At 37.8% G+C, this 24,221-nt stretch overlaps 1 protein-coding gene and 1 long non-coding RNA gene across 29 annotated transcripts in view; one reads left to right on the top strand and one right to left on the bottom strand.

Moving 5' to 3' along the window:
- Nucleotides 1-7,410, bottom strand: part of FAM126B — an 81,969-nt gene extending 74,559 nt beyond the window's left edge. For 9 of the 16 annotated variants that reach the window (XR_002339352.1, XR_002339346.1, XR_002339338.1 and 6 more), the window contains exons 1-2: nt 7,260-7,410; nt 6,438-6,475 (exon numbers count right to left, since the gene is read on the bottom strand). This is a non-coding gene — a long non-coding RNA (family with sequence similarity 126 member B). The other 7 variants (XR_002339345.1, XR_002339339.1, XR_002339342.1 and 4 more) reach the window with 3 other exon arrangements.
- NDUFB3 (NADH:ubiquinone oxidoreductase subunit B3) lies at nt 7,557-18,859 on the top strand. 13 transcript variants are annotated; one of them, XM_021075853.1, is made up of 5 exons: nt 7,570-7,714; nt 10,750-10,842; nt 14,140-14,219; nt 15,115-15,256; nt 18,568-18,859. In XM_021075853.1, the coding sequence occupies exons 4-5, from the start codon at nt 15,117-15,119 to the stop codon at nt 18,722-18,724; spliced, it is 297 nt and encodes a 98-aa protein (XP_020931512.1). In that variant the 5' UTR covers nt 7,570-7,714; nt 10,750-10,842; nt 14,140-14,219; nt 15,115-15,116; the 3' UTR covers nt 18,725-18,859. The 13 variants fall into 13 exon arrangements, with proteins under 13 accessions (XP_003133626.1, XP_020931509.1, XP_005652505.1 ...); XM_021075854.1 differs by having other exon boundaries at nt 14,140-14,210; XM_005652450.3 differs by having other exon boundaries at nt 7,574-7,714; nt 14,140-14,210; nt 15,104-15,256.

Raw genomic sequence — 24,221 nt, forward strand, 5'->3', positions numbered from 1 at the left:
CAATAAGAACTTTATATATATTTGTTCATTTAATCCTTAATACGACCCTTTAAACATCTTATTTTGAAATAATTATACACTCATAAGCAGTTCCCAAACTATGTATCAGGAGGTCCCACGTACCCTTTGCCTAGTTTCCCTCAATGGTAACACCCTGCATAACTACAGTAAAATAGCAAGGCCAGGAAGCTGACCTTGGTATAGTCCACAGAGGATTATTCAGATACCACAAGTTTTATAAGCACTCATGTGTCTCCGTGTGTGTGTGTATGTATGTAGTTTTATACAATTTTATAACAGATGTAGATTTGCATAACTTCTACCACAATTAAGACACAGAACTGTTCTATAACCAAGAGGCTCCCCTGTAGTCACCCACTTCCTTCACCCTAATCCCTAACCTCTGGCAAACAGTACTCTGCTCTTCAACTATATAATTTTGACATTTTAAGAATGCTATATAAGGGGAATCAAAGGGAATATTTAACTTTTTGAGAGTGGCTTTTATCACTTGAGACCCATCCTAGTTGTTGCGTGTATCAATAGCTCACTCTTTTACTGCTGTTTAGTATAAATGTGCCACGGTTTGTTTAACCATTCACCTGTTGAAGCACATTTGGGTTGTTTCCAGCTTTTGGCTAAAACTGCTCTGAAGGTTCTTGTGTGACTGTAAGTTTCTTTTTTTAATTTATTTTTATTTTTTTATTTTTTTGGTCTTTTTGTCTTTTCTAGGGCCACACCCAAGGCATATGAAGGTTCCTAGGCTAGGGGTCGAATCGGAGATACAGCTGCCAGCCTATGCCACAGCCATAGCAATGCCAGATCCGAGCCATGTCTGCGACCTACACCACAGCTCATGGCAACACTGGATCCTTAACCCACTGAGTGAGGCCAGGGATCGAACTCTCAGCCTCATGGTTCCTAGTTGGATTTGTTAACCCCTGAGCCACAACGGGAACTCCTGAATTTAAGTTTCAATTTCTCTGGAATAAATGTTTAAAAGTGCAACTGCTGGGCTGTACAATTCTGTTTTGTTTTTGTGCTGTGCCTGTGGCATGTGGAAGTTCCTGGGCCACGGACTGAACCCATGCCCCAGCAGTGACCCAAGCTGCTGCAGTGACAATACCCGATCCTTAACCCACTGTACCACAGAGAACTCCAGTACGACTCTGTTTTTAAAGATGAAGAAACTGAAGCTATTAATGGTGGAGCTAGGATTTTAATACAGCTTATCTGCTTCTAGATCCTAACTCTTCATATTGTTTCTAGTGGTTGTACAAATTGAGAGAAGTGAATGGAATTAAAGAAATAGAAGGAAGAATCAACAGACTCCAGCATGCTCAGATAAGGGGTATAAGAACAGTGTCAAAGACAACACCAGGTTCTAGCTTTAGCATATTAGGTAGATGATAAAATATGAATTCACTTTTAGATATACTCTATTTGAGGGATCTGCAAGTCATCATCGCCTAGCAGCAATTAGATTTATAGGATTAACAGGCAGAGATCAAAAAAATCTCTGGTCTAGGGACAGAGATTTGAAAATCACCACATCTAGATGCTAGTTGAATAAATAACATCAGAGGGACTGGGTACCGAATGACAAGATATTTGACAACAGAGCCCTGAAGAATAGAAACATTCATTTCCTCCAGTTTTTTTTCCCCACAAACAAAACAGTATGTACTGTGACAGGATGCAAATTCATGTTAAGTTTAGATTTTATAGTACTTCATGTTATGTGAGTTTTACAATCATAAAGTAGAAAAGACAGTAGTACACTCTCTCCTCCCCACTTCCTTTTTCACTTAAAAAGAAAGAACTACAAAAGGAATACATGCGGATTAAAAAGTCTTGGATCGGAGGAGTTCCTGTCGTGGCGCAGTGGTTAACGAATCCGACTAGGAACCATGAGGTTTCGGGTTCGGTCCCTGCCCTTGCTCAGTGGGTTAACGATCTGGCGTTGCCGTGAGCTGTGGTGTAGGTTGCAGACGCGGCTCGGATCCCGAGTTGCTGTGGCTCTGGTGTAGGCCGGTGGCTACAGCTCCGATTCGACCCCTAGCCTGGGAACCTCCATATGCCGCGGGAGCGGCCCAAGTAATAGCAACAACAATAACAACAACAAAAGACAGAAAATAAATAAATAAATAAATCAGAATAAAAAATAAAAAGTCTTGGATCCTGCGAAATTAGATTGTTATGATCATTATACAACTAAAAATAAATAAATAAAAAGTGTTGGAGTTCCCATTGTGGCTCGGCAGCTTAAGAACCCAACACAGTATCTGTGAGGATGCAGGTTTGATCCCTGCATCTGGAGTTGCTTCAAGCTCTGGAGTAGGTTGCAGATGTGACTTGGATCTGGTGTTGCTGTGGCGTGGGCTGGCAGCTGCAGCTCCAATTCAACCCCTAGCCTAGGAACTTCACCAGTTTTTGCAGCTGATTGTAAAAAGAAGGAAAATAAAAAAGCCTTAATATTACTATGAAGCTCCCACTGTGGTGCAGTAGCTTAAGAATCCAACTGTTGCTATGGAGGCTCGGATCTGGTCCCTGGCCCAGGGAGGTGGGTTAAAAGGTCTGTTGCTGCAGCTGCAACTAATGTTGCTTCTGGGACTAAGATTTAATTCCTGGCCTGGGAACTTCCATGTGCTGTGGGTGTCATTAAAAAAAAAAATTAAATAAAAAATGTTTAAAAAGCCTTAATATCACTCTGTATGATACTATACAGTAAATATATGTCATGAGACATTTGTCCAAACCCATATAGTATAAAATATCAAAATTGAAACCTAATGTAAACTACAGACTTTGGGTGGTAATGTGTCACAAATGTACACTTCTGTGAAGGATACTGATAATGGGGGAGACTATGTATACGTGTTGAGGTGCATGGGCAATCTCTGTGCCTTCCATTCAATTTTGCAGTGACCCTAAAACTGCTCTAAAAAGTAAAGTCTAGTTAAAAAAAAGAAAAGAAAAATTTAAGCCTCCATACAAAAGAATATATAAAAAGCATATATAAGTTTCACTCTGCACTCAGCATCTAACTCCTTCCACTAATTTTTTAAAGAAACACACATGGAAAGGAATTTAAGGAGTTAAACTGATGAATCTTAGTAGCTAACAAAAGTCTGTATTAGTTAACAATCAAGCACTATCAAGAGCCAAGGGATTATGTCAATTATACTTGAGTTAAAAAAATCAAGGATCCATAATGACAAAGTTGCTAAATAAGTTTGATTCTAATTTTTTTGGAGTTCAGTATCTTAATGATTGAAGAAAATAACTATTTTTTAACTCATGCTTTACCACTTAACATTTTAAGTGTCACTTAACCATATTTTACGCCTACATTTTTGGCAGTTGCATTTTACACTTAGAACTATAATTCTTTTTTTTTCTTTTGGCTACTCCAGGGGCACATGAAAGTTCCTGGACCAAGGATCAAACCCGAGCCACAGCACTGACCATACCAAGTCCTTAACTGCTAGGCCACCAGGGAACTCCTCAGGGAAGAACTGTAATTCTATAAATAATCAAGTCACATCTCAATACATTACACAATTGAGTTTTATTCCTTTCTCCAAAATTGAAGTCTACTCATTCACACTTTTTCTCATACTTGTCTCTATGACAGACTGATACCCAAACAGAAATCTAGAATTCATAAAGATGAACTCTGATTTTCTAAACAGAGCCTGTGTCAAAGTCAACACTTTCACAAAAGTTTTCATATACATTATTTGTTTTCAAAAGATAAATGTTTATCTTCAACATATCACCAACAGTATTTTTTTTGCCTTTTTTTTTTTTTTTTTAAGGGCCCCACCTGTGGCACATGAAGGTTCCCAGGCTAGGGGTGGAATCAGAGTTGTAGCCACTGGCCTAAGCCACAGCCAAGGCAACAGGGGATCCAAGCCATGTCTGTGACCTACACCACAGCTCATGGCAACACCAGATCCTTAACCTATTGTGTGAGGCCAGGGATCAAACCTTCGTCCTCATGGATACTAGTCAGATTCTTTTCTGCTGAGGCACGACAGGAACTCCATATCACAGCAATATTATTTAAGAAAAACTTTTATCATGAAAATTTCTTAATTTCCAATTCTAGTTTAATCTAGATCTAGATAGCTTTCAAAGACATTAAAAGAACAAGATGTGAGTAAATATCTGTGCAAAGCAAAGGTCTGAATCATGAAAGAAATTTAGTTTGGTTTATGTAATTCAGCTAAGTGCCAAGTAAAAACCAATCCCAACCAAAACATTCAGCACAATTTTTATTTCTGGCAACTTTAGCTCCTGGCTAGAAAATCCATCCCAGCTATGACATTAAATGATGAAATTTTATTGAGCTATAAAAATATTGATAGATTTAGAAGCCCTTTTTCTCAAGCTAAAACTACTATTCTAGTTCACATTACAGTATAAGAGCCTTGAGTTAGATCAATGATTTTCAAGTGGCAGGCCATGGTGGACCATATTATCTAGGGGATTTTTTTTGTCCTTCAAAATATATCTACCTCTTTTCATATTCCCCCTATTCTGCAGAGAAATGGAGATGATATACTGGATATGTATGTGTGCCTTTTAAAAAATACTCAGATTATTCTGATATATATGTAATTCTCCACTTTCATGGAGAATTCCTGAATCAGGTCCAATTCTATTTTTTAACATTGCTATCAATAGCAGGCAAAAGAAACTGAGCTACAAAGTGACAAGAGCACAGCAGAAAGCTCTGCAGGTCAAGGGATGTACTAACAGCAGCTATAAGCTACCTTTAGAGCTTTCTGTGCCAGCTCCCTCCAGAATCCATTATATTACATTTTAGACAATGATGAATGTTCAGTTCATCATCCTGAGAAAAGCACACAGTCTACTAGTCAGATAAAAATGTAAAAAGCTATTTTGGACAACAAAAATAAGCCACAGAAAAAGAAAAAAACTCTTTTATTCTTACGTTAAAAGAACAATAATAAAGTACTATTTGGTGCAGCTGATAACTTGTTTGAAGACTTTTTGCCCCCATCTTATCATTTTAGAATTTCATTATGTAGCATTGGTTTTTCTATTATAAAATTCAGTCAAGCTGAAAATTTTAATCATTCTAGAACCTAATAAACTACAATAAGATGCCAAAACTATATAAAAAAAACAATCAAACAATCCTAAATCCATACTGCATGTCAAGATAGCTTAAGAGTTAGATTTAAAAACTTTCAAGGTCCATTTTAGAGCAAACAACTATACTTCTTTACAGCCTTTGTTTCAAATTCCTTATAATCAACTCCAATACTGGAATGCACCAGAAAAGAGGATTTCTAATGATGTATAAATAATCAGCCAATCATTATTATGTTCTAATTTGGACTAGTGTTCCTTAAACCACTTAGTAATTTCCTACTCAATGTTCAACTTTATTACATTCCACAATGACACCTACTGGCCATTCAAAATCAACCATTAGTTCTCTAAGACAGCTCTAGTAGGCTGGTTACATAATCAGAAGAAACACATACACACATAGAGACACACATACCACCCAGCATAAAAGCAGAGATTTATTCACATATACTCACACTAAAGACCTATACCTAAAATGGAAACAGAACTGTTCTGTGACTGAGAGTATTGTTCTTGCCAAAAGATAAAAAGACAAAGAATGAAACACCAAGCGTCAAAATTATTATCCGAAACACTGATAAATATCTCAGCACTCTAAACATTTAAAAACAAACTCTAATGATACACCTCTTTATTAAATGACATTCATAAAGGCATTTTTAGATTTAGTTTCTGGGTTATATTAATATAATTTATTAGTAAGAGAAAAAAATCACATCTTAGAAAGTTTTTCTGACATGCAGTATTAAAGTAAGCTCAGGAAAATGATACACTTGCTAATACTACATTAGTCTTTATCTTCCAAGCTAAAAGCAACTTTTCAATCAGCTTACATTTTAGACATTTATAATGCTTCCTTTAAAACAGTGAGCTATAAAATCAAGTTTTTCATAGTCTGTCATTTCATAATACACACTGAATGGAATTCCTATTTTAATTCTACATTTCATTGTGCAAAAAATGAATTAAAAAAACTAAAAAAAAAAAACCCACGATGATGTACAAGTAATTATGTCTATAAATGCATTTTACCTCTACTGGAGAGATACAAAGAACATACTTTTTAAACCCAAGAAATAAATAATTCATAAATAGCTTCTCAACTTACAGAGCAAATTACTTAAAAAGGTGATTCCCCCGGCAAAAAAAAAAAAAAAAAAAAAAAAAAAAAAAAAAAAACAGAAACAAAAAACCAAACGAATTCAGACCACCACCTTATTTTCACAGTCTCTAACTTTCATAATATTTAGGGGGTAAAAAAAAAAAAATCTACCAACTAATTATCTAGTCATTTTCCAACTTGCACTTACCTCGTAGTATATATAAGTTCTTGAGGCTCTCCACTTTCCTGAAGATTAAAAAAAAATTTTTTTTAAATTAGCCTTGACCCTCAAAACAAATTCACGAACTATAAAACGTGAACCTGGCCACGCTCATCTCAAACAAACATTATCTCTCAGCCCAAGTCCATATTTGGGATGAGCTCTTCGTGACTACTCTATCCTTCATGCTTCCTCGCCCACAGAGCCTGCCAGGGTAGAAAACAGTCAAAGCAGTGAAAAAAACTATTCTGACATATCAATAGGTTGCAAGATCTCTTCTTCCAGGAGGGCAACCTACTTGTTTGGGTAAATAACAGCCATGGATTACATAATGCACAGCTATGAAGAGTTTCAAGGATCTGACCGCCAGTAAATATTTCTTCTCCGCTCCCTCCGTCCCCACCCGGAGAAATGGCCCTACGAAGCAAGCCCTAGGATTTCTCTCAGGTGCCTGCAATGCCGCGTCCTCTTCTCTCTTGGAGCTTCATGCAAGGAGTCCTCCAGCCCTCATTAAACCGTCTTGCTCCCGCCTCTTTCCGGTCTCCGCCGGCGCCTCCGCAGCCCCCCACGCCCGAGGCCCCCACGTCGCCACTGGGCTCAGCCTCCACCCGCCTCGGCTGCTTTCTCTTCCTCACGACCCTCCCAAGCTGCTACCTGGTCTCTGAAAGGTTCCGGAACCACAAACACTCCAGCTACCGCCCTTTCCGAACCACCCACGTTAGATCCTCTCTATACTCCCTGCAGCCAGAGAAAAAGAAAATCCCTCTTTTCTGGTACTCCGTGTCCCCTAAAGACAGCGCCGCCGCCTACCTGTCACCCCGCTGCCTCCGGCTTCTTACCGCCACCGCCTCCCGCAGCAGCCTGCCAACTGCAGCGCAACAACCGGCCCTCCCATTGGGTGGGTCCACGCTCCAACAACAGCTCCGTTGATTGGAGAAAAATGGCCGCGGCCCTCCCTTTGTGCAGCGTCTAAAGATTCCGGTCTCCCAACAAAGACTCGTTGCTCTTCCCCGCCCTTGGGTCCTTCACTGTTTCTCTTACATCAGTCAGACTCCAGATGCACAGATATGCGGGGAAATTTCCCACTTCCAGCCATCTTCATGTCATCTCCACCTGGACCAGGAATCTGTGCCCCCAGGACCAGGGTATTAAAATTCTCCTCTGCTTTCCTGCCGTGAGGTACTCAAGGTGACAACTTCCGTTTCCGGTTGCCTCCGGCTGGAGGGTTGAATGTTGAGTGTCCTGAGAGGTCAGATTGCTGTCAGGTAAATTGGGGATTTGGTGGGAGATCTGTTGATCGAGAATAAGAATGAGACTCTATCCTGGGAACTGTCAAAAAGGAGAGACTAAATGAGGAAAGATGATGAGAATATGTAACTCAAAATTGAAGGAGATCGAAGAACTAGCAGCGGAGAACTATGAAGTCTTTGAGTTGTGAGAGGTGATTGTAGAAGGATGTAGTGAGAATCCTTGTGGTTGCTAGGTACAGATGCTATTTTTCCACTTCTGCCACTTGCAGCACCCCCTTGCCCCATGTTTTTTGGTTTACCAGCTCTCAAATTGAATATTTGTAAAATAGGAATAACTGTAATACCTGCCTTACCGTCATGCATAGTATAGGTTTGATTTAAGATTTTTCTGGTATGAATGTTTATGACATAATGTTAAAGTGAAAAAAAAGGGTACAAAACCACATCAATTTTTGCAGTGATTACTGTTTTTATTTATTTATTTATTTAGTCTTTTGAGGGCCGCACCCGTGGCATATGGAGGTTCCCAGGCTAGGGGTCTAATCGGAGCTGTTGCTGCCAGCCTAGGCCAGAGCCACCGCAATGCCAGATCCGAGCCTCGTCTGCGACGTACACCACAGCTCATGGCAACACGAGATCCTTAACCCTGCTGAGCGAGGCCAGGGATTGAGCCTGCGACCTCATGGTTCCTAGTCGGATTGTTTCCACTGAGCCAAGACGGGAACTACAGTGATTACTATTTTTAAATTGCATATATGCAGATAAAGGGGCTGGAAGAGACATCACATGTGAAAATAGATAATTTGTCTTTTGTGTTCTAATGTTACTACCGTATTCGCAGTTTTGGTTTTTTTTGTTTATTTGTTTGCTTTTTCTGTCTTTTTGCCATTTCTAGGGCCGCTCCCGCGGCATATGGAGGTTCCCAGGCTAGGGGTCGAATCGGAGCTGTAGCCTCCGGCCTACGCCAGAGCCACAGCAACGCAGGATCCGAGCCGCATCTGCAACCTACACCACAGCTCACGGCAACGCCAGATCGTTAACCCACTGAGCAAGGGCAGGGACCGAACCCGCAACCTCATGGTTCCTAGTCGGATTCGTTAACCACTGCGCCACTACGGGAACTCCCCGTATTCGCAGTTTTTAAAGTGAGGGGAAGTTAGGATATATACTTCAAAGTCTTTAGCAAACTGCGAAAATACTTATAGTGTAAGTGGAATTACTCTTTTTGTTTCCTTTCTAGGCAAAGTATGCCAGCCTTATTTAGTGAAAGTTGATCTCCACCAAACTTTTAGATAGAATGAGGTGAAAAAAAATCGTGATTACATGTTCTTTTCCTGTTGAACTAATTTCCTTGCTATTCTTATTTGAACAGCTCTGAAACTGAAATAATCGCCTCTTCTTAAGTCCTTGGCACAATTTAAGTCACTTTATCTAATTTTAGTTTTTATTGTGAAGTATGCATAACAGAAGGGTGTATAAAACATGAGTACATTTTTAAGAATTATAATTAAACAAACACTTGGTCACTACCCCTCAGGTTAGAAAATAAAGCATTGGCAAAAACTTAAACATGTATTCTCAACAGAGGTGATTGGCCTTCAAGGAGGTAAAAGTTGTTTCTTGTGGAGATGGGGTGAGAGAGCAAAAAAAAGAAAAAAATCCCTTGGATGATACAATGGTTTGAAATCCTTCAAAGAGCCATAGTACATAAACTGTGGTATTAAAATTTCATGGAGGGTGGGGTAGGGTGAGAACGTGGTAGGGAAAAGAAGTGTCTCAAAAAGCCCCTGAATGGTAATTACAATACATTGAAAAAATACTGCCTTAGGAGCTCCCTGTATGAGTTTCTGATTCCATCTCCTCCTCCAAGAGATAACCACTATCCTAATTTGTGATAATCATTTACTTGTTTCACTTAAATTTTTCCTTCTATGATGCATTCCTAGAAAATGGATTGTTGGGTCTTTCCATTTATATAAATGGGATCCAAATTGTGTATATTTTTTTCTGATTCACCCCTTTTTCATTGTTATATTTGTGAAATTCATTCGTGCTTTTGCACATGGTTTTCAATGTGTAATATTCTACAATTAATCCATTCTACTGTTGGACATTTGAGTTGTTTACAGTTTGGGGCTGGCATAAATAATATGGCTAAAAATGTTCTTATAAAATATCTCTTGTTATACAGATGGGTGAGTTTCTTTAGAGCAGTGCTGTCCAATGGAAATATAATACAAACCACATTCGTAATTTAAAATTTTCTGGTAGCCATGTTAAAAAGGTAAAAAGAAACAGAATTAATTTTAATAATGTATTTCATCTAACTCAGTATGTATTTTCAAAATATTAAGAGTTTCAAGGGAGTTCCTGTATGGCTCAGCAGGTTACGACCGTAACTAGCATCCGTGAGGATGTGGTTTGATCCCTGACCTCACTTGGTGGGTTAAGGATCCAGCATTGCCGTGAACTGTGGTGTAGGTTACAGATGTGGCTCAGATCCCTTACTGCTGTGGCTGTGGGGTAGGCTGGCAGCTGCAGCTCTGATTCGACCCCTAGCCTGGAAACGTCCATGTGCCACGGGTGTGGCCCTAAAAGGAAAAAAAAAAGGTATATTTTCAAGATATAGCCAGTATTAAAAGTTATCAGTGAAATATTTTACATTTTCTTCATGCTGTCTTCAATTGGTATATTTTACACTTACAGACTATGCTAAATTTTCATAAATATAAACTTAATCTGTATTTATATTTCACAAAATTTACAGTTGATAAACTAGACTTGGATGCCCAGTTTGTTCCAAACACACATTAAAATTTTCCCATAACTGGTTTGAAAATCTGTTTTGAAATTTAAATTAATTAGAATTAAATACAAATTCTTAGTTCCTTAGTTGCACAGGCCCCATTTCAGGTGCTAATGGCTACCATACTAGATAGTACCGATCTAGAGTATGTATACAGTACCTCTGACTGGAATTGTTAGACCGTAAAGTATTTCAGCTATTCACCTTTTCTAGGTCATGCCAAACATTTTTTTTTTTTTTACAGTGGTTGTGCTAAATCACATTCTCACCACCTGGGTGTAAAAGTGGAAGGCATATCATCACAATGTGTTTTCTCCAGTTTTCACAGTCTTGCAAAGTAGGTTTTAACCTCATGCTATATGAAGAAACAGAAGTTCAGAGAGATTAAAATGATTTGCCCAGGATTTTACAGCTAAAAATGGTGCATGCAGGGTTTGATGCCAGATCTGTACAGCATCAAAGTCTGCACTTGCATAGAATTCTAGTCTCCTCCTTCCAGTGATCGTCATAGCATTGTTTGATTAATGGCTATACTGAAGTAGAAATAATTTTCAAAAGAAAACAAAGTTTCCCTAAAAATGATGTTCAACTTTTTTCTTTTTGAAAAGTCATTGAAATATTATATTTAGTAAATATATAGGAGCCCTTTCTGACATTTTAATTAGATAGAAAAGAAAATACATTGAATTTATTGAAGGACATTTGTTTAGGAGAAATGGATGTATGTATACTTTCGTGTTTTTTTTCAAAGATTCATCTTCTAAATTAGTTAATATTTTGAGCATAGTAATATTGTAACTTTGAGATAGCCTTCATACCATGGTAGTATTTCAGTTTTCATTTTAAATATCAAACTATTTAATAAAAAAATTTGTATTCTCTTCCAAGTACATTGATACTCCAGTAGGTTTAGTATTCTAGACTTGACATTTGTCAAAATAAATTTGTCTTGTAATCTTTTTTTTTTTTTTTTTTTGGTCTTTTTGCCATTTCTTGGGCCGCTCCCACGGCATATGGAGGTTCCCAGGCTAGGGGTCGAATCGGAGCTGTTGCCGCCGGCCTACGCCACAGCCACAGCAGCTCGGGATCTGAGCCACATCTGCGACCTACACCACAGCTCATGGCAATGCCAGATCCTTAGCCCACTGAGCGAGGCCAGGGATCGAACCCAAAACCTCATGGTTCCTAGTCGGATTCGTTAACCACTGAGCCATGACGGGAACTCCAGTTTGTCTTGTAATCTAAAAATTTTGGAATGAAGCATTACTTAAAAAAATTTTTTTTGAAACAGTTTGAAGAGGTCAACACTATCATAATTAAATGCTTCTAAAAATCTTTTGTGATAGTATATTGAATCTCAAGTCAGACTGAAATCTGAAACCATAATTTATTTCCTTTATAATATTAAATCCACCAAATAGTAATGAAATAATGGATTATATGTTTCCTTCAAAGTTGTGAATGTTGTAGTTTTAACTTGTTTGGCGAGTATTGATTTTTATTCTCTTTTATATGTGAAAATCATCAATATAATGTTTTGTGATATCTTAACGTGTCTAAAATAAAAATACTTAAGTGTTGGCTAGTTTGTCAAAATTACTATGAGCAGTATTCTGGGAAATATTGTTTGATGAAATGAGCACTTCACATAATTTGTCTTTAGCATACACTGATGATTTATCTCTGTCTTCTGAAATGCAGTGTAGAAATCTGCTTTATTATTGGACTTGTTTATAGTTATAAATGCAGACAAAATGGTAATAATTATTGAGTTTGGTTTTATTTCTGGAAAGCAGTGACTATAGAATTGCTGCTGCTAACCTTATATAAATTACAGTATAGCATTATTAATTCATACACTCATAATTTGAAATTCATAACAATTTAACTGGGGATTGAGCTAAAGTTTATTTTTGTATTATCTGTTAAAATAACACTAGATGAGGAGTACCTGTCGTGGCTCAGTGGTTAACGAATCTGACTAGGAACCATGAGGTTGCAGGTTTGATCCCTGTCCTTGCTCAGTGGGTTAGGGATCCAGCGTTGCCGTGAGCTGTGGTGTAGGTCGCAGATGTGGCTCGCATACCTTGTTGCTGTGGCTGTGGCATAGGCCGGTGGCTACAGCTCCGATTAGACCCCTAGCCTGGAAACCTCCATATGCCGCGGGTGCAGCCCTAGGAAAAAAAAAAAAAAACGAGGAGTTGCTGCTGTGGTGCAGTGGGTTAAGAATCTGATTACAGTGGCTCCGTTCCTTGCAGAGGCTGGGTTCAGTCTCTGGCACAATGGTTTAAAGGACCTGGTGCTGCCACAGCTGTGGCAGATCGCAGCTGTGGCTGGGATTCAATCCCAGGCCCATATGCCTTGGGTGTGGCCATAAAAAAAGGGAACAAAAACAGGAACACTGCAAAACTGAAATCTTTTTTATTTTTTGTCTTTTTAGGGCCCCACCTGCAACATATGGAGGTCCCCAGGCTGGGGTCTAATCAGAGCTGTAGCCGCCAGCCTATGCCAGAGCCACAACAACGCCAGATCCGAGTCTTCGACCTACACCACAGTTTACGGCAACATTGGCTTCTTAACCCACTGAGCAAGGACAGGGATCGAACCCATAACCTCATCGTTCCTAGTCGGATTCATTTCCCCTGTGCCACAATGGGAACTCTCAAAACTGAAATCTTTATGTACCTACTGAGGACATATTTTATTTAAGCAAACTTATCGCCTAAAGAGGGGACCTAAGATCTCTTTTGATCTAGTTCGGGAATCAGCAAACTGTAGCCTGCTGGCCAGATTCAGCCCATTGCCTGTTTTTATGTGGCCAGTGAGCTAAGGAGGTTTTGTTTTGTTTTGTTGTTGCTTTTTAGGGCTGCACTCTTGGCATATGGAGGTTCCCAGGCTAGGGGTGGAATCAGAGCCACAGCTCATGGCAACACCAGATCCTTAATCCACTGAGAGGGGCCAGGGATCGAACACCAAACCTCATGGTTCCTATTCATATTCGTTTCTGCTGCACCATGACGGGAACTCCTAAGAAGGGTTTTCAGTGGTGGTGGTGGTGGTGGTGGTCCACCCCCCCACCCCACCCCCCACTTACTTCCAGCATATGGAAGTTCCAGGGCCAGGGCTAGGGATTATACCCAAGTCACAGTTGCAGACTGAGTTCTTAACCTGCTGTGCCACAAAGGATCTTCCAAGAAGAATTTTTAAAGATGAATATTTTCAATCAATTTCATACTAAACTTTGAGCCCCAGGTAACCAAAATGTTATCCCTCAAGCAGGGAATTGCATTTTTTCCATCAGAAGACTTATATTACAGGAATTTCCTGACGGCTCAGCAGGTTAAGGATCTGGCGTTGTCACTGCGTGGCATGGGTTCGATCCCTGGCCCTGGAACTTCTTCATGCAGCGGCAGAGCCAAAAATTAAAATTAAATAAAACGTTGAAAAAATCATTTTAAAAAGACCTATATTACAAAAAAGTATACTCAATTACTATATTTTGAATTTTTTCAGTAAAATATTTTTGGAGATTTGTTTTCTCTCCCTTTATTATAAGTACCTACATGATGTCTTTGGTTGTATCTCTTGGCCCACAAAGCTTAAAATATTTACTTCCTTATCTGGCTCTTTACAGAAAGTTCATGCGATCCGTATGTATTAACCACAGTAGTACTACATAATAAAAGAATCACCTGAAGAAAGCAGGTAACAACAGTATGTACAACATTTTTGTTTTACATATTCATGCATTATGAAAGGACACAAAAGAAGGAAACAGTATTGCTTAAAAGTTAGGAGCAAGGGCTCTGAAATGAAACTGCAAGGTTTAGAACCCAATTGTACCATGAACTATTTGTGTTACTTTTAGAAGTTACTTACCTTCTTGGAGTTTCATTGTCAATTTAAGTTCAAAGAGTTGTTTTAAGAATAACAGAGTCAAGATAGTTAAAGCACTTTAACATAGTGCATCTGGCACATAGGGCATGATGAAGGTTTGCTATTATTATAAAAAAGAAAGCAACTGAATAATAAATGGTTATCTTTTTTTCCTCTTTTCTTTCTTTCTTTTCTTTTTTCTTTTTTTTTTTTTTTTTGTCTTTTTGCTTTTTCTAGGGCCGCTTCCTGTGGCATATGGAGGTTCCCAGGCTAGGGGTCTAATCGGAGCTGTAGCCACTGGCCAATGCCACAGCCACAGCAACTTGGGATCTGAGCCGCATCTGCAACCTAACGGCTCACGGCAACGCCAGATCCTTAACCCACTGAGCAAGGCCAGGGATCAAACCAGCAACTTCATGGTTCCTACTCGGATTTGCTAACCACTGCGCCACGATGGGAACTCCAATAAATGATTATCTTTTAGTGGTGGGGTTAACTGATTATTTTTCTTTTTTATGTTTTACATATGTATATCTCCTAACTGCAAACATGAACTAGTTATATAATAAGACAGTTTTACAAAATTTCTTAACTTAGAACTTTTGATTTTATATTTGGCTCTCTTTTTAAAATGTTAATTTTAAATGTTTTACCTTAAAATATAAATAGTAAACTTGGTTATTTGATACCTACAATCTATGTCTTTCTCCCTTAAACTAAAGTTTTCCTATAGACATGGCCCATGGACATGGACATGAACATGGTCATAGTAAAATGGAACTTCCAGATTATAAACAGTGGAAGATAGAAGGGACACCATTAGAAACTGTCCAGGAGAAGCTGGCTGCACGAGGACTAAGGGATCCATGGGGCCGGTAAGAATAATGAAATAAAATAGAAGTTAGCCTAGAGAAGCAGTCTCTTATGTGCCTTTTCAATGTATTCCCTTTTTTAAAAAATCATTGAAAGTAATTTTCCATGTAAGTTTTTAAATCAGCTTTATTGGAATATCATTTACACAAAGTAAAATTCACCCCATTAGGTGTATCATTCCATGAGTGCTGACAGATGTAGGCAGTTTTGTGACCACCACCACCCACAATCATAATACAGAATATTTCTATCATACCAGGAAGTTCCCTCATGATCCTTTGCTGTCCTACACTTACATCTCGGCCACTCTTGATCTGCTTTTTCTAGAATTCTGTACAATTGGAATCATATTGTATGTGGTCTTTTGTTCTGGCCACTTCCAGTTAACATAATGCTTTTGAGATTTATGCACATTGTTAACTTGTATCCATAGTTCCTTTCTTTTTTATTGGTGAATAATATTCCCTTGTATGCACATACCTCATTTTGTTTACTCTTCAGGAGTTAATGACCATTGGGTTGTTTCCACTTTTTGGCTATTCATGGGTAGTTACTTTAATCTTTCAAGTATAAGTCTGTGTAAACATATGTTTTTATTTCTCTTGGGTAAATATCTAACAGTGAGATTTCTGAATCATTAGAAAAGTATATATATATTTTTTTTAATTAAATACTGCCAAGCTGTTTTCCAAAGTGGCTGTATCATTTTGCATTCCCATCAATAATGCATGAGAATTTCAGTTGCTCCATGTTCCTCATCCATACTTGGTTTTATCAGCCTTTTAATTTTAGCCATTCTAGTAGAATAGTGATACTTCTTTAGGTTTTTTGTCCATGAAGAGTGAAGATCATGAGAATCTTTTCATGTGCCTGCTTATTTGTCATCTATGTGTTTTCTTGGGTGAAATGTCTGTTCAGATCTTTGCCCATTTTATTTAACTGAACTGTAAGAGTTCTCTGTATATTTTTAATATAAGTCCTTTATCAGATATGTTTTGCAGATTTTTTCCCAGAGTGTGGCTTATCTTTTCATTTTCTTAACAATATCTTTCAAATAGTTTTAAATTTTGATTAAGTTTCAGTTTACCATTTGTTTCCTTCTATGGTTTGTGCTTGTTGTAAGATTTTCTCCTAATGTTTCTTCTGGGAGCTTTTAATGTGTTCTTTCTCACATTTAGGCATATGATCCATTTTGAGTTAATTTTTTGTCATATAAGATAAGGATGGAGGCTAGTGTTTTTGCATGTGGACATCCAGTTATTCCAGTTGTTCCAGCACTGTATATTAAAAGACCACCTTTCCCCATTAATTTACCTTGATACCATTGTCAAAAATCAATTGACAATATCCATAGGGTTTATCTCTGGATACAATTCTGTTACTGTGATCAATATGTCTACCCTTATGTCAGTACCCCACTGTCTTCAAATCAGGTGTAAAATAGATGTCCAACTTTTTTATTTTTAATTGTCTTAGCTATTCTAGGTTCTTTGCATTTATGTTTAAATTTTGGATGAGCTTTTCAGTTTCTACAAAAAGCCTGTTTGGATTTTAACTGGGATCACCTTGAATTTTTAGTTCAATTGGGGATAACTGATGTCTTAACAATACTAAATCTTATAGTCCATGGACGAGTTAGATCCTCTTTAATTTTCTCAGCAATGTTTTATTGCTTCATATACAGTCTAGTACATATTTTGGTAAATTTATCCTGAAAATTTCCATATTTTTTAATACTGTTGTAAATGGTATTTTAAAATTTTCTTTTTTTTTGGCCACACATGCAGCATGTGACAGTTCCCGACCAGAGATCGAACCTGTGCCACAGCAGTGACCCTAGCTGCTGCAGCAGCAACACCAGATCCTTAACCCACTGAGTCACAAAGGAACTCCAATGCTATTGTAAATGGTAGTTTTAAACTTCAATTTCCAACTGTTCATTGCTAATATATAAAAATATGATTGCTTTTTATATATTGACTATCTTGTTACCTTGCTAAATACACTCTTAATTTCTTTTTCTTGCATTATTACACTAGCTAACACTATTAACATAATGTTGAATAAAAGTGGTGTAAGCATACATGCTAGCTTTGTCTCTAATTGGGGAAAGCATTCAGTCTAACGTCATTAGGTGTAATATTAGTTGTAGGATGGTCATAAATGCCTTTCATCAAGTTGAGGAATTTCTCTTCTATTCATGGGTTATTGTGAGTTACTATTATTATTGTTACTGTTACTAATGGGTGTTGAATTTTGTTAAATGCTTTTTCTACATCTATTAAGATGCTCACATAGTTTTTTTTATTCTGTAGTATGGTGAGTAAATTTTATTGATTTTCAAATATTATACTAATCTTGTATTCCTGAGACAAACCCTACTTCATGATATATTATCCTTTTAAGTATTGCTAGATTCAGTTTTCTAAAATTTTGTTAGGAATATTTGCATCTGTGTTCACGAGGAATATTAATCTGTAGTTTTCTTCTAACATCTTTGTTGTTGGTATCTTAAAATAGATTTGATTAGCTCTCATAAGTCAGATTTTCAAAGTTAAGTGGGTTTTTCTCTTTATTACATTTTTTTCCACTCATTTATCCTCCTTACCCATGAGAGAAGACTTTTTTTTCCCTAGAGCTCTCAGATTTCTGTTTCCTCCTCTGTTCAGGATTCTCATAAGAATGATTGCCAGAGCAGGAAGTTAGTCTTCTAAAGTCCAGACTTTTATGACAGGAAAAAGCAATGATCATCTTGAATAGTAATGGTATTATCGAGTGTTACATACTCTTTGTGCCAAAATACTTCATACGTTACCCTGTGTAATTTTTATAATAACACTATAAGGTAGGTAGATAGTAATCATTGTAGATGAGGAAACAAGCCCTGGCAGGTTAAGTAACTTGCCCAGCCCAAAAGGTTGTGTATCGAGTATAAGCGGCAAAGCAAAGATTAATACCCAACTTCTTAGCTTCCTCTTTCCATGAAGCTGTAATGACTAGTATGGGCAAAGCTACATGGCTGACCTCTGACAGGCCAAAATGAGTCTTGCATTTGAGAAGTCTGTAAAATCCTGACTGTTATGACTGTGAAATATGAAATCATCGTGTTTTTTTCTTGTATTTCATGTATGAAATGTGGTCATATAGACCTAATTATGTCATGCCCCAGGAAGATTCCTATTGTGATCCACTTAGATTATCTTATATAAGGTTGAATTTAAGTCTGTTAGAAAGATGAAAATCAAATAGATTTTACTCAGTGAATGTACATTAAGTCATATGTGATTATAATTTTTCCCTTTTTTTCCTCCAGCAATGAAGCTTGGAGATACTCTGGTGGCTTTGCAAACAATGTTTCCTTTGTTGGTGCATTATTAAAAGGATTCAAATGGGGGTTTGCTGCATTTGTGGTAGCTGTAGGGGCTGAATATTACCTGGAGTCCCAGAACAAAGATAAGAAGCATCACTGAAGATAACATCTGGAAGTATCTTTTAATGTTTTCTTAAGTCTCTTATGGAAAGATTTCTTCGTTGTAGCCTACTTGCCTGTGTGTTTGTTCCTTAAAGAATACTAGTAAGATTTAATAAAATAAGAATACACATTGTATCAGTCTGCTTTGTCATTCTTTTAAAAAAAGTGTCTTGAAGTTCCCGTCATGGTGCAGCGGAAATGAATCTGAATAGCTACCATGAGGTTGCAGGTTCGATCCCTGTCCTTACTTAGTGGGTTAAGGATCCAATTTTGCCATGAGCTGTCGTGTAGTTCTCAGACGCAGCTCAGAACCTGCGTTGCTGTGGCTGTGGTGTAGGTCAGCAGTTGTAGCTCCAATTGGACTCCTAGCCTGGGAAACTTCATATGCCACAGGTATGGCCCTAAAATGCAACATAAAATGAAATAAAGTAAAATAAAATAAAATAAAATAGAGATAATAATAAAATTTAAAAAGTATCTTGAGCCATGTTGGATTTGCTTTAGAAAACAGGGAGGGGTTGAGTACTGGCAGCAGTACATTGTGCATATAGCAGATAACCAACATGTATTTGAACAAATGGATATGTTCTAATAAGTTTTTTTTTTAAATTTTTAAATTGTAAATTTTACCGTCTTGTTTTTAAGTGAACAGTGACGTTGAGTACATTCATAATGTAGTGCTACCATCACCACCATCCATCTCTATAAATCTTCATCTTTTAAAACTGAAGGTCTCTGCCCATTAATTAATGGCCCCTCATTTTCCATGCCCTCCAGCCTCTGCTAACCATCATTCTACTTTCTGTCTCTGATTTTTGACTGAGTACGTCATATAAGTAGGATCATATATTCTTAACCTCCAGGCCAACAGGGAACTGCTTTCCTTATATTTTAATTTGAAATTTATTGCCTGAATTCCTTAGGACCTGCAAAGCATACAGACCACTCTCATTTTAGCTGTTGCCATTACTTGAACTAGAACCAATTAAATGTGATACTAATTCTTAAAACGGATGACCAAAGTACATTTGGAAATAATACTATATATGTATCTGCTAGCCTCATGAATAAGCACTGTAGATGATTATTAAATGTATTTAACAAAAAAATAAAGTATCATTAACCCCATTTTTTATGTTGTCCAAGTCCATAGTAAAGTAACAAAGCCTAAGATGGCATAGCTAGTGAGTTTTAGCTTCCTAAAATCCAGGGCAGATTCCACAGCCCATAGAGACCCAGTGTAACTATATTACATTACTTACCATGCTGTATATGATAGGTACTATAAAATTATCCTTTTGGATTTTAGAGCTACTTTCTAACTATATGTGAAGCAAATAGGAATTTAAAAAATTTTTAAAGTATGTATGGAGTTCCCCTGTGGCGCAATGGTTAACGAATCCGACTAGGAACCATGAGGTTGCGGGTTCGGTTCCTGCCCTTGCTCAGTGGGTTAAGGATCCAGCGTTGCTGTGAGCTGTGGTGAAGGATGCAGACGCAGCTCGGATCCCGCGTTGCTGTGGCTCTAGCATAGGTTGCTGGCTACAGCTCTGATTAGACCCCTAGCCAGGGAACCTCCATATGCCGCCGGAGTGACCCTAGAAAAGGCAAAAAGACAAAAAAAAAAAAAAAAATTAAAGTATGGCAAGTAATATTTTGTTTTTTAAAAGCAGGAATAATGAATATAGCCACTTTATTGTGCTCTGAAGAGAATTCTGTTTTGACATATCTAGTGGAACAAATTGAGACATTTTAAAGTAACATGAGGGGAGTTCTTGTGCTTCAGGGGTAGTGAACATGATTAGTATCCATCAGGATGCGGGTTCCATCCCTGGCCTTATCAGTGGGTTAAGTATCCTATCCGGCATTGCCATGAGCTGTGGTGTAGGTGGCGGACGCAGTTCAGATCCTGGTGGCTGTGGCTGTGGTGTAGGCTGGCAGCTGTAGCTCTGATTAGATTCCTAGCCTGGGAACTTCCATATGCCACATGTGCGGCCCTTAAAAAAAAAAAAAAAAAGGTAACGTGAGCACATTGGGGGAACAGCTTGGCACAGAACAAAATATACAAAGACCAAAACATGGGAAGAATTGGAATTTATCCATGTGGACTGTTAATATGGTGGAAGAGACCAATGAGGAGAAAATGACAAAGGAAGAGAAGGGTTGCAGGACATGAATGTGATGAAGCAGCAGAGAAGAGCCGAATTTACACAATAGGATGTATTTACAATCATCCACTTGCTGCTTCAATTAAATATAGACCTCAGTGATACTGTGGAAAGGAAGACACTTTATACTGGGTTTTAACAGTCAGTCTGCACATTAACATAAATTTGTTAAACTTCGGAGAGAGAGGACATTGGCAAGGCCTGCATGATTGGGGACAAAATTGAACTATTTCAGTAGAAATAGTCTTACCCTTCATCATTCCCTCTCTCTTTCCTATTCCTGATCATATTTGCCATTTTTCTTTTTCTTTTTTTAAAATTTGAATATCAGAGGTGTTCCTTGATGGCTCAGTGAGAAAGGATCCAGCATTGTCACTGCTATGGTTCTGGTTGCTGCTGCAACAGGAGTTTGACCCCTGGTGTAAGAACTTCAGGATGCTGGGCAAGGTCAAAAATAAATAAGTAAATTTGGATATCAGAGAATAGGTTCATTTTCTAGCATGGTGGTATCCCAGATACACACAACACAGGTGATGTGCAGACCATGCACTGATGTGAGAATAGAGGATATTTCAACATATTTTCATGTTTAATAAAAATGAATTTGAAGTTCCCATCATGGCTCAGAGGAAACAAATCTAACTAGCATCCATGAGGATGCAGGTTCAGTCCCTGGCATTGCTCAGTGGCTTAAGGATCCAGCATTGCTGTGAAATGTGGTGTAGGTCACAGATGTGCCTTGGATCCAGCATTGCTGTGGCTGTGGTGTGGGCTGGCAGCTATAGCTTCAATTTGACCCCTAGCCTGGGAACCTCCATATGCTGTGGGTGCAGGCCTAAAAAGACAAAAAGAAAAAGAAAAAATGAATTCAGTTGCCCTAATGTTTAATATATAGATAGCAGAGTTTTCCTTTATTTGGTGCATACCAAATGATCACATAGAATTTTTGGTAACTAAGGTGTCCTGAGGGGAAAGCAGGAGTTCCACCCTCCAAAGATGAGAACAAAGGGACTTTTCAGTGAACTGCTACAGATTGTAATTTATATGTATTTGGGTTTGTGGAATTTGCTTTAACTAACTTTTGTGGAGTGGATAAGTGCCTTAAAAAGACTTTTACAAAGAAACTGCTGATTGGAGCTAATACTGATATGCAAGAGCAAAAAAACAAGAAGAAAATAAATTATGAACTCTTTGTCAGCAGCATTACCAGGTGAATACAGTTATCTAACCATGAAAATATTCAACCAAAAAAAAAAAAAAGACTAAAATATGGACTTGGATCCACTATCAGTGTAATGCACCTGTATTGTCTTAAGAGTGTATAAATCTGATATATTAACGAAAAAATGGCATGTAGTCATCATGATTAGGAAAACATTGAAAGTTATGTTTAATTTTTGTATTACCCTTAATTTCCTTATTTGTGTACTTAATGTAGATGATATATTTATATATTACATATAAAATGTTAAGGATGGGGATTGAATGTACTTTCTCCTCAAAGTATTCAATAGCATTTGGAGTTCCCTGGTGGCTCAGCAGGTTAAGGATCCAACATTGTCACAGCTGTGACTAGGGTCACTACTGTGGTGCAGGTTCAATACCTGACCTGGGAACTTCTGCATGCCACAGGCATGGCCAAAAAAAAAAAAAAATAGCATTCATAGGACTCATCAGACCTATATAGGAAAAGAATCTGAAAAAGAATGAATATATGTATATGTATAACTGAATCATTGCTGTAAACCTGAAACTAACACAAAACTGTAAATCCACTATACTCCAATTAAAATAAAAATTAAGAAAACAAAAGACTCACCAGATTTTTAGTGTATTTTTTTCTTTTTTTATTATACTTTTTTTTTTTTTTTTTTTGCTTTTTATGGCCACACTTGTGGCATATGGAAGTTCCTGGGCTAGGGGTTGAATAGGAGCTGCAGCTGCCAGCCTATAGCAACACTGGATCCAAATGCATCTGTGACCTATGCTGCAGCTTGCAGCGACACCAGATCCTTAACCCGCTGAGCGAGGCCAGGGATGGAAACCACATCCTCACAGAAAATCCGTCAGCTTCTTAAGCTGCAATAGGAGCTTCCAGCTAGTTTTAGCAACAAAAATTAAATGTTGCTTCATAATGGCCTCTTACTCAGTTGGCAAGATGTGTTTCAAAATTTGATATAATCCTCATGAGTTCTCAGGATCTCTAGAGTTTCAAGTTATTCACATGAAGCAGTTGTACTACTGAGAGTGGAATCCTCCACGTGAATCCTGACTTACCTCCATAACCCAGTTTGCAGAGGGAAACAGGGTTTTTCCCCTTTTGTCTTTATTTTTGTTTTGGGGCTGAAAATCAGCTTTGGAACTCAGAAACTAGACCACCTAGTGAAAATTGCATTACCTGCCAATGACTCTATTTGAAAGGATCTGGGCAAAGAGTTTTACTTTAAAGTAAGTCTTTTGAAATGTGGCCCCAAATTATGAAACTAACTAAAAAGGATTGTGGTTATTGCTAAAGACTTATGTTTCTGGAAATCCGTTGCAAAATAAGAACATTATTATATGTGGTTATGATGTAAATCGGAAGGTTCTGTGACATTTGGAAAAGTCATACATTTTATTTTGTGTTTGAAAACTGAAATAATAATTCTTAATAATGTTCCAAACAGTGCTCTGCAAGGCAAATTATGACTTAAAAGCAAAATTTTCTTTTATATTTTTACCAATTATAGTATTCATACATCATTAATTAAATATCATTATGAGTAAAGCATTCAGTATCCCCTGCAAATGTTCTATATACTTTAATTTTATTATTATTTTATTATTATTTTTTGTCTTTTTAGGGCTGTAACCACGGCATATGGAGGTTACCAGGCTACGGGTCAAATAGGAGCTACAGCTGCCAGCCTACGCCACAGGCACAGCAACATCAGATCCAAGCCACGTTTTCCACCTACACCACAGCTCACAGCAACACCGGATCCTTAACCCACTGAACAAGACCAGGCATTGAACCTGCATCCTCATGGATACTAGTAAGGTTCTTTTCCGCTGAGCCACAATGGGGACTCCCATGTCTTTTAATTTTAATTACTCAATTCCCAACCTGGATTTGGAAATAATAACAACATTCAACTTACATTCTCCTGCTCGTTTGGTAATTAATTAAACATCTTTCTAAACGCATTTTTTTTTGGTTATTTTTGGTTTTTTTGGATGTGTTCCCTCATTTATTCAATGTTACATTTGCAAGATGCCTGATTAGGCCAATAGCTAGTTTCTTTCTCATAGATACACAGTATTTTATTGTCAAATGTATCACAATGT

Source organism: Sus scrofa, chromosome 15 (genome assembly GCF_000003025.6).
Source record: "Sus scrofa isolate TJ Tabasco breed Duroc chromosome 15, Sscrofa11.1, whole genome shotgun sequence".
NCBI classification, from domain to species: domain Eukaryota; kingdom Metazoa; phylum Chordata; class Mammalia; order Artiodactyla; family Suidae; genus Sus; species Sus scrofa.

Coding starts and splice junctions, on each gene's coding strand:
- NDUFB3 (XM_013996972.2), top strand. CDS start 7,680: ATGTTGAGTGTCCTGAGAGGTCAGATTGCTGTCAG. Junction 7,715..15,103: donor AGAGGTCAGATTGCTGTCAG/GTAAATTGGGGA, acceptor CTTAAACTAAAG/TTTTCCTATAGACATGGCCC. Junction 15,257..18,567: donor CTAAGGGATCCATGGGGCCG/GTAAGAATAATG, acceptor TTTTTCCTCCAG/CAATGAAGCTTGGAGATACT.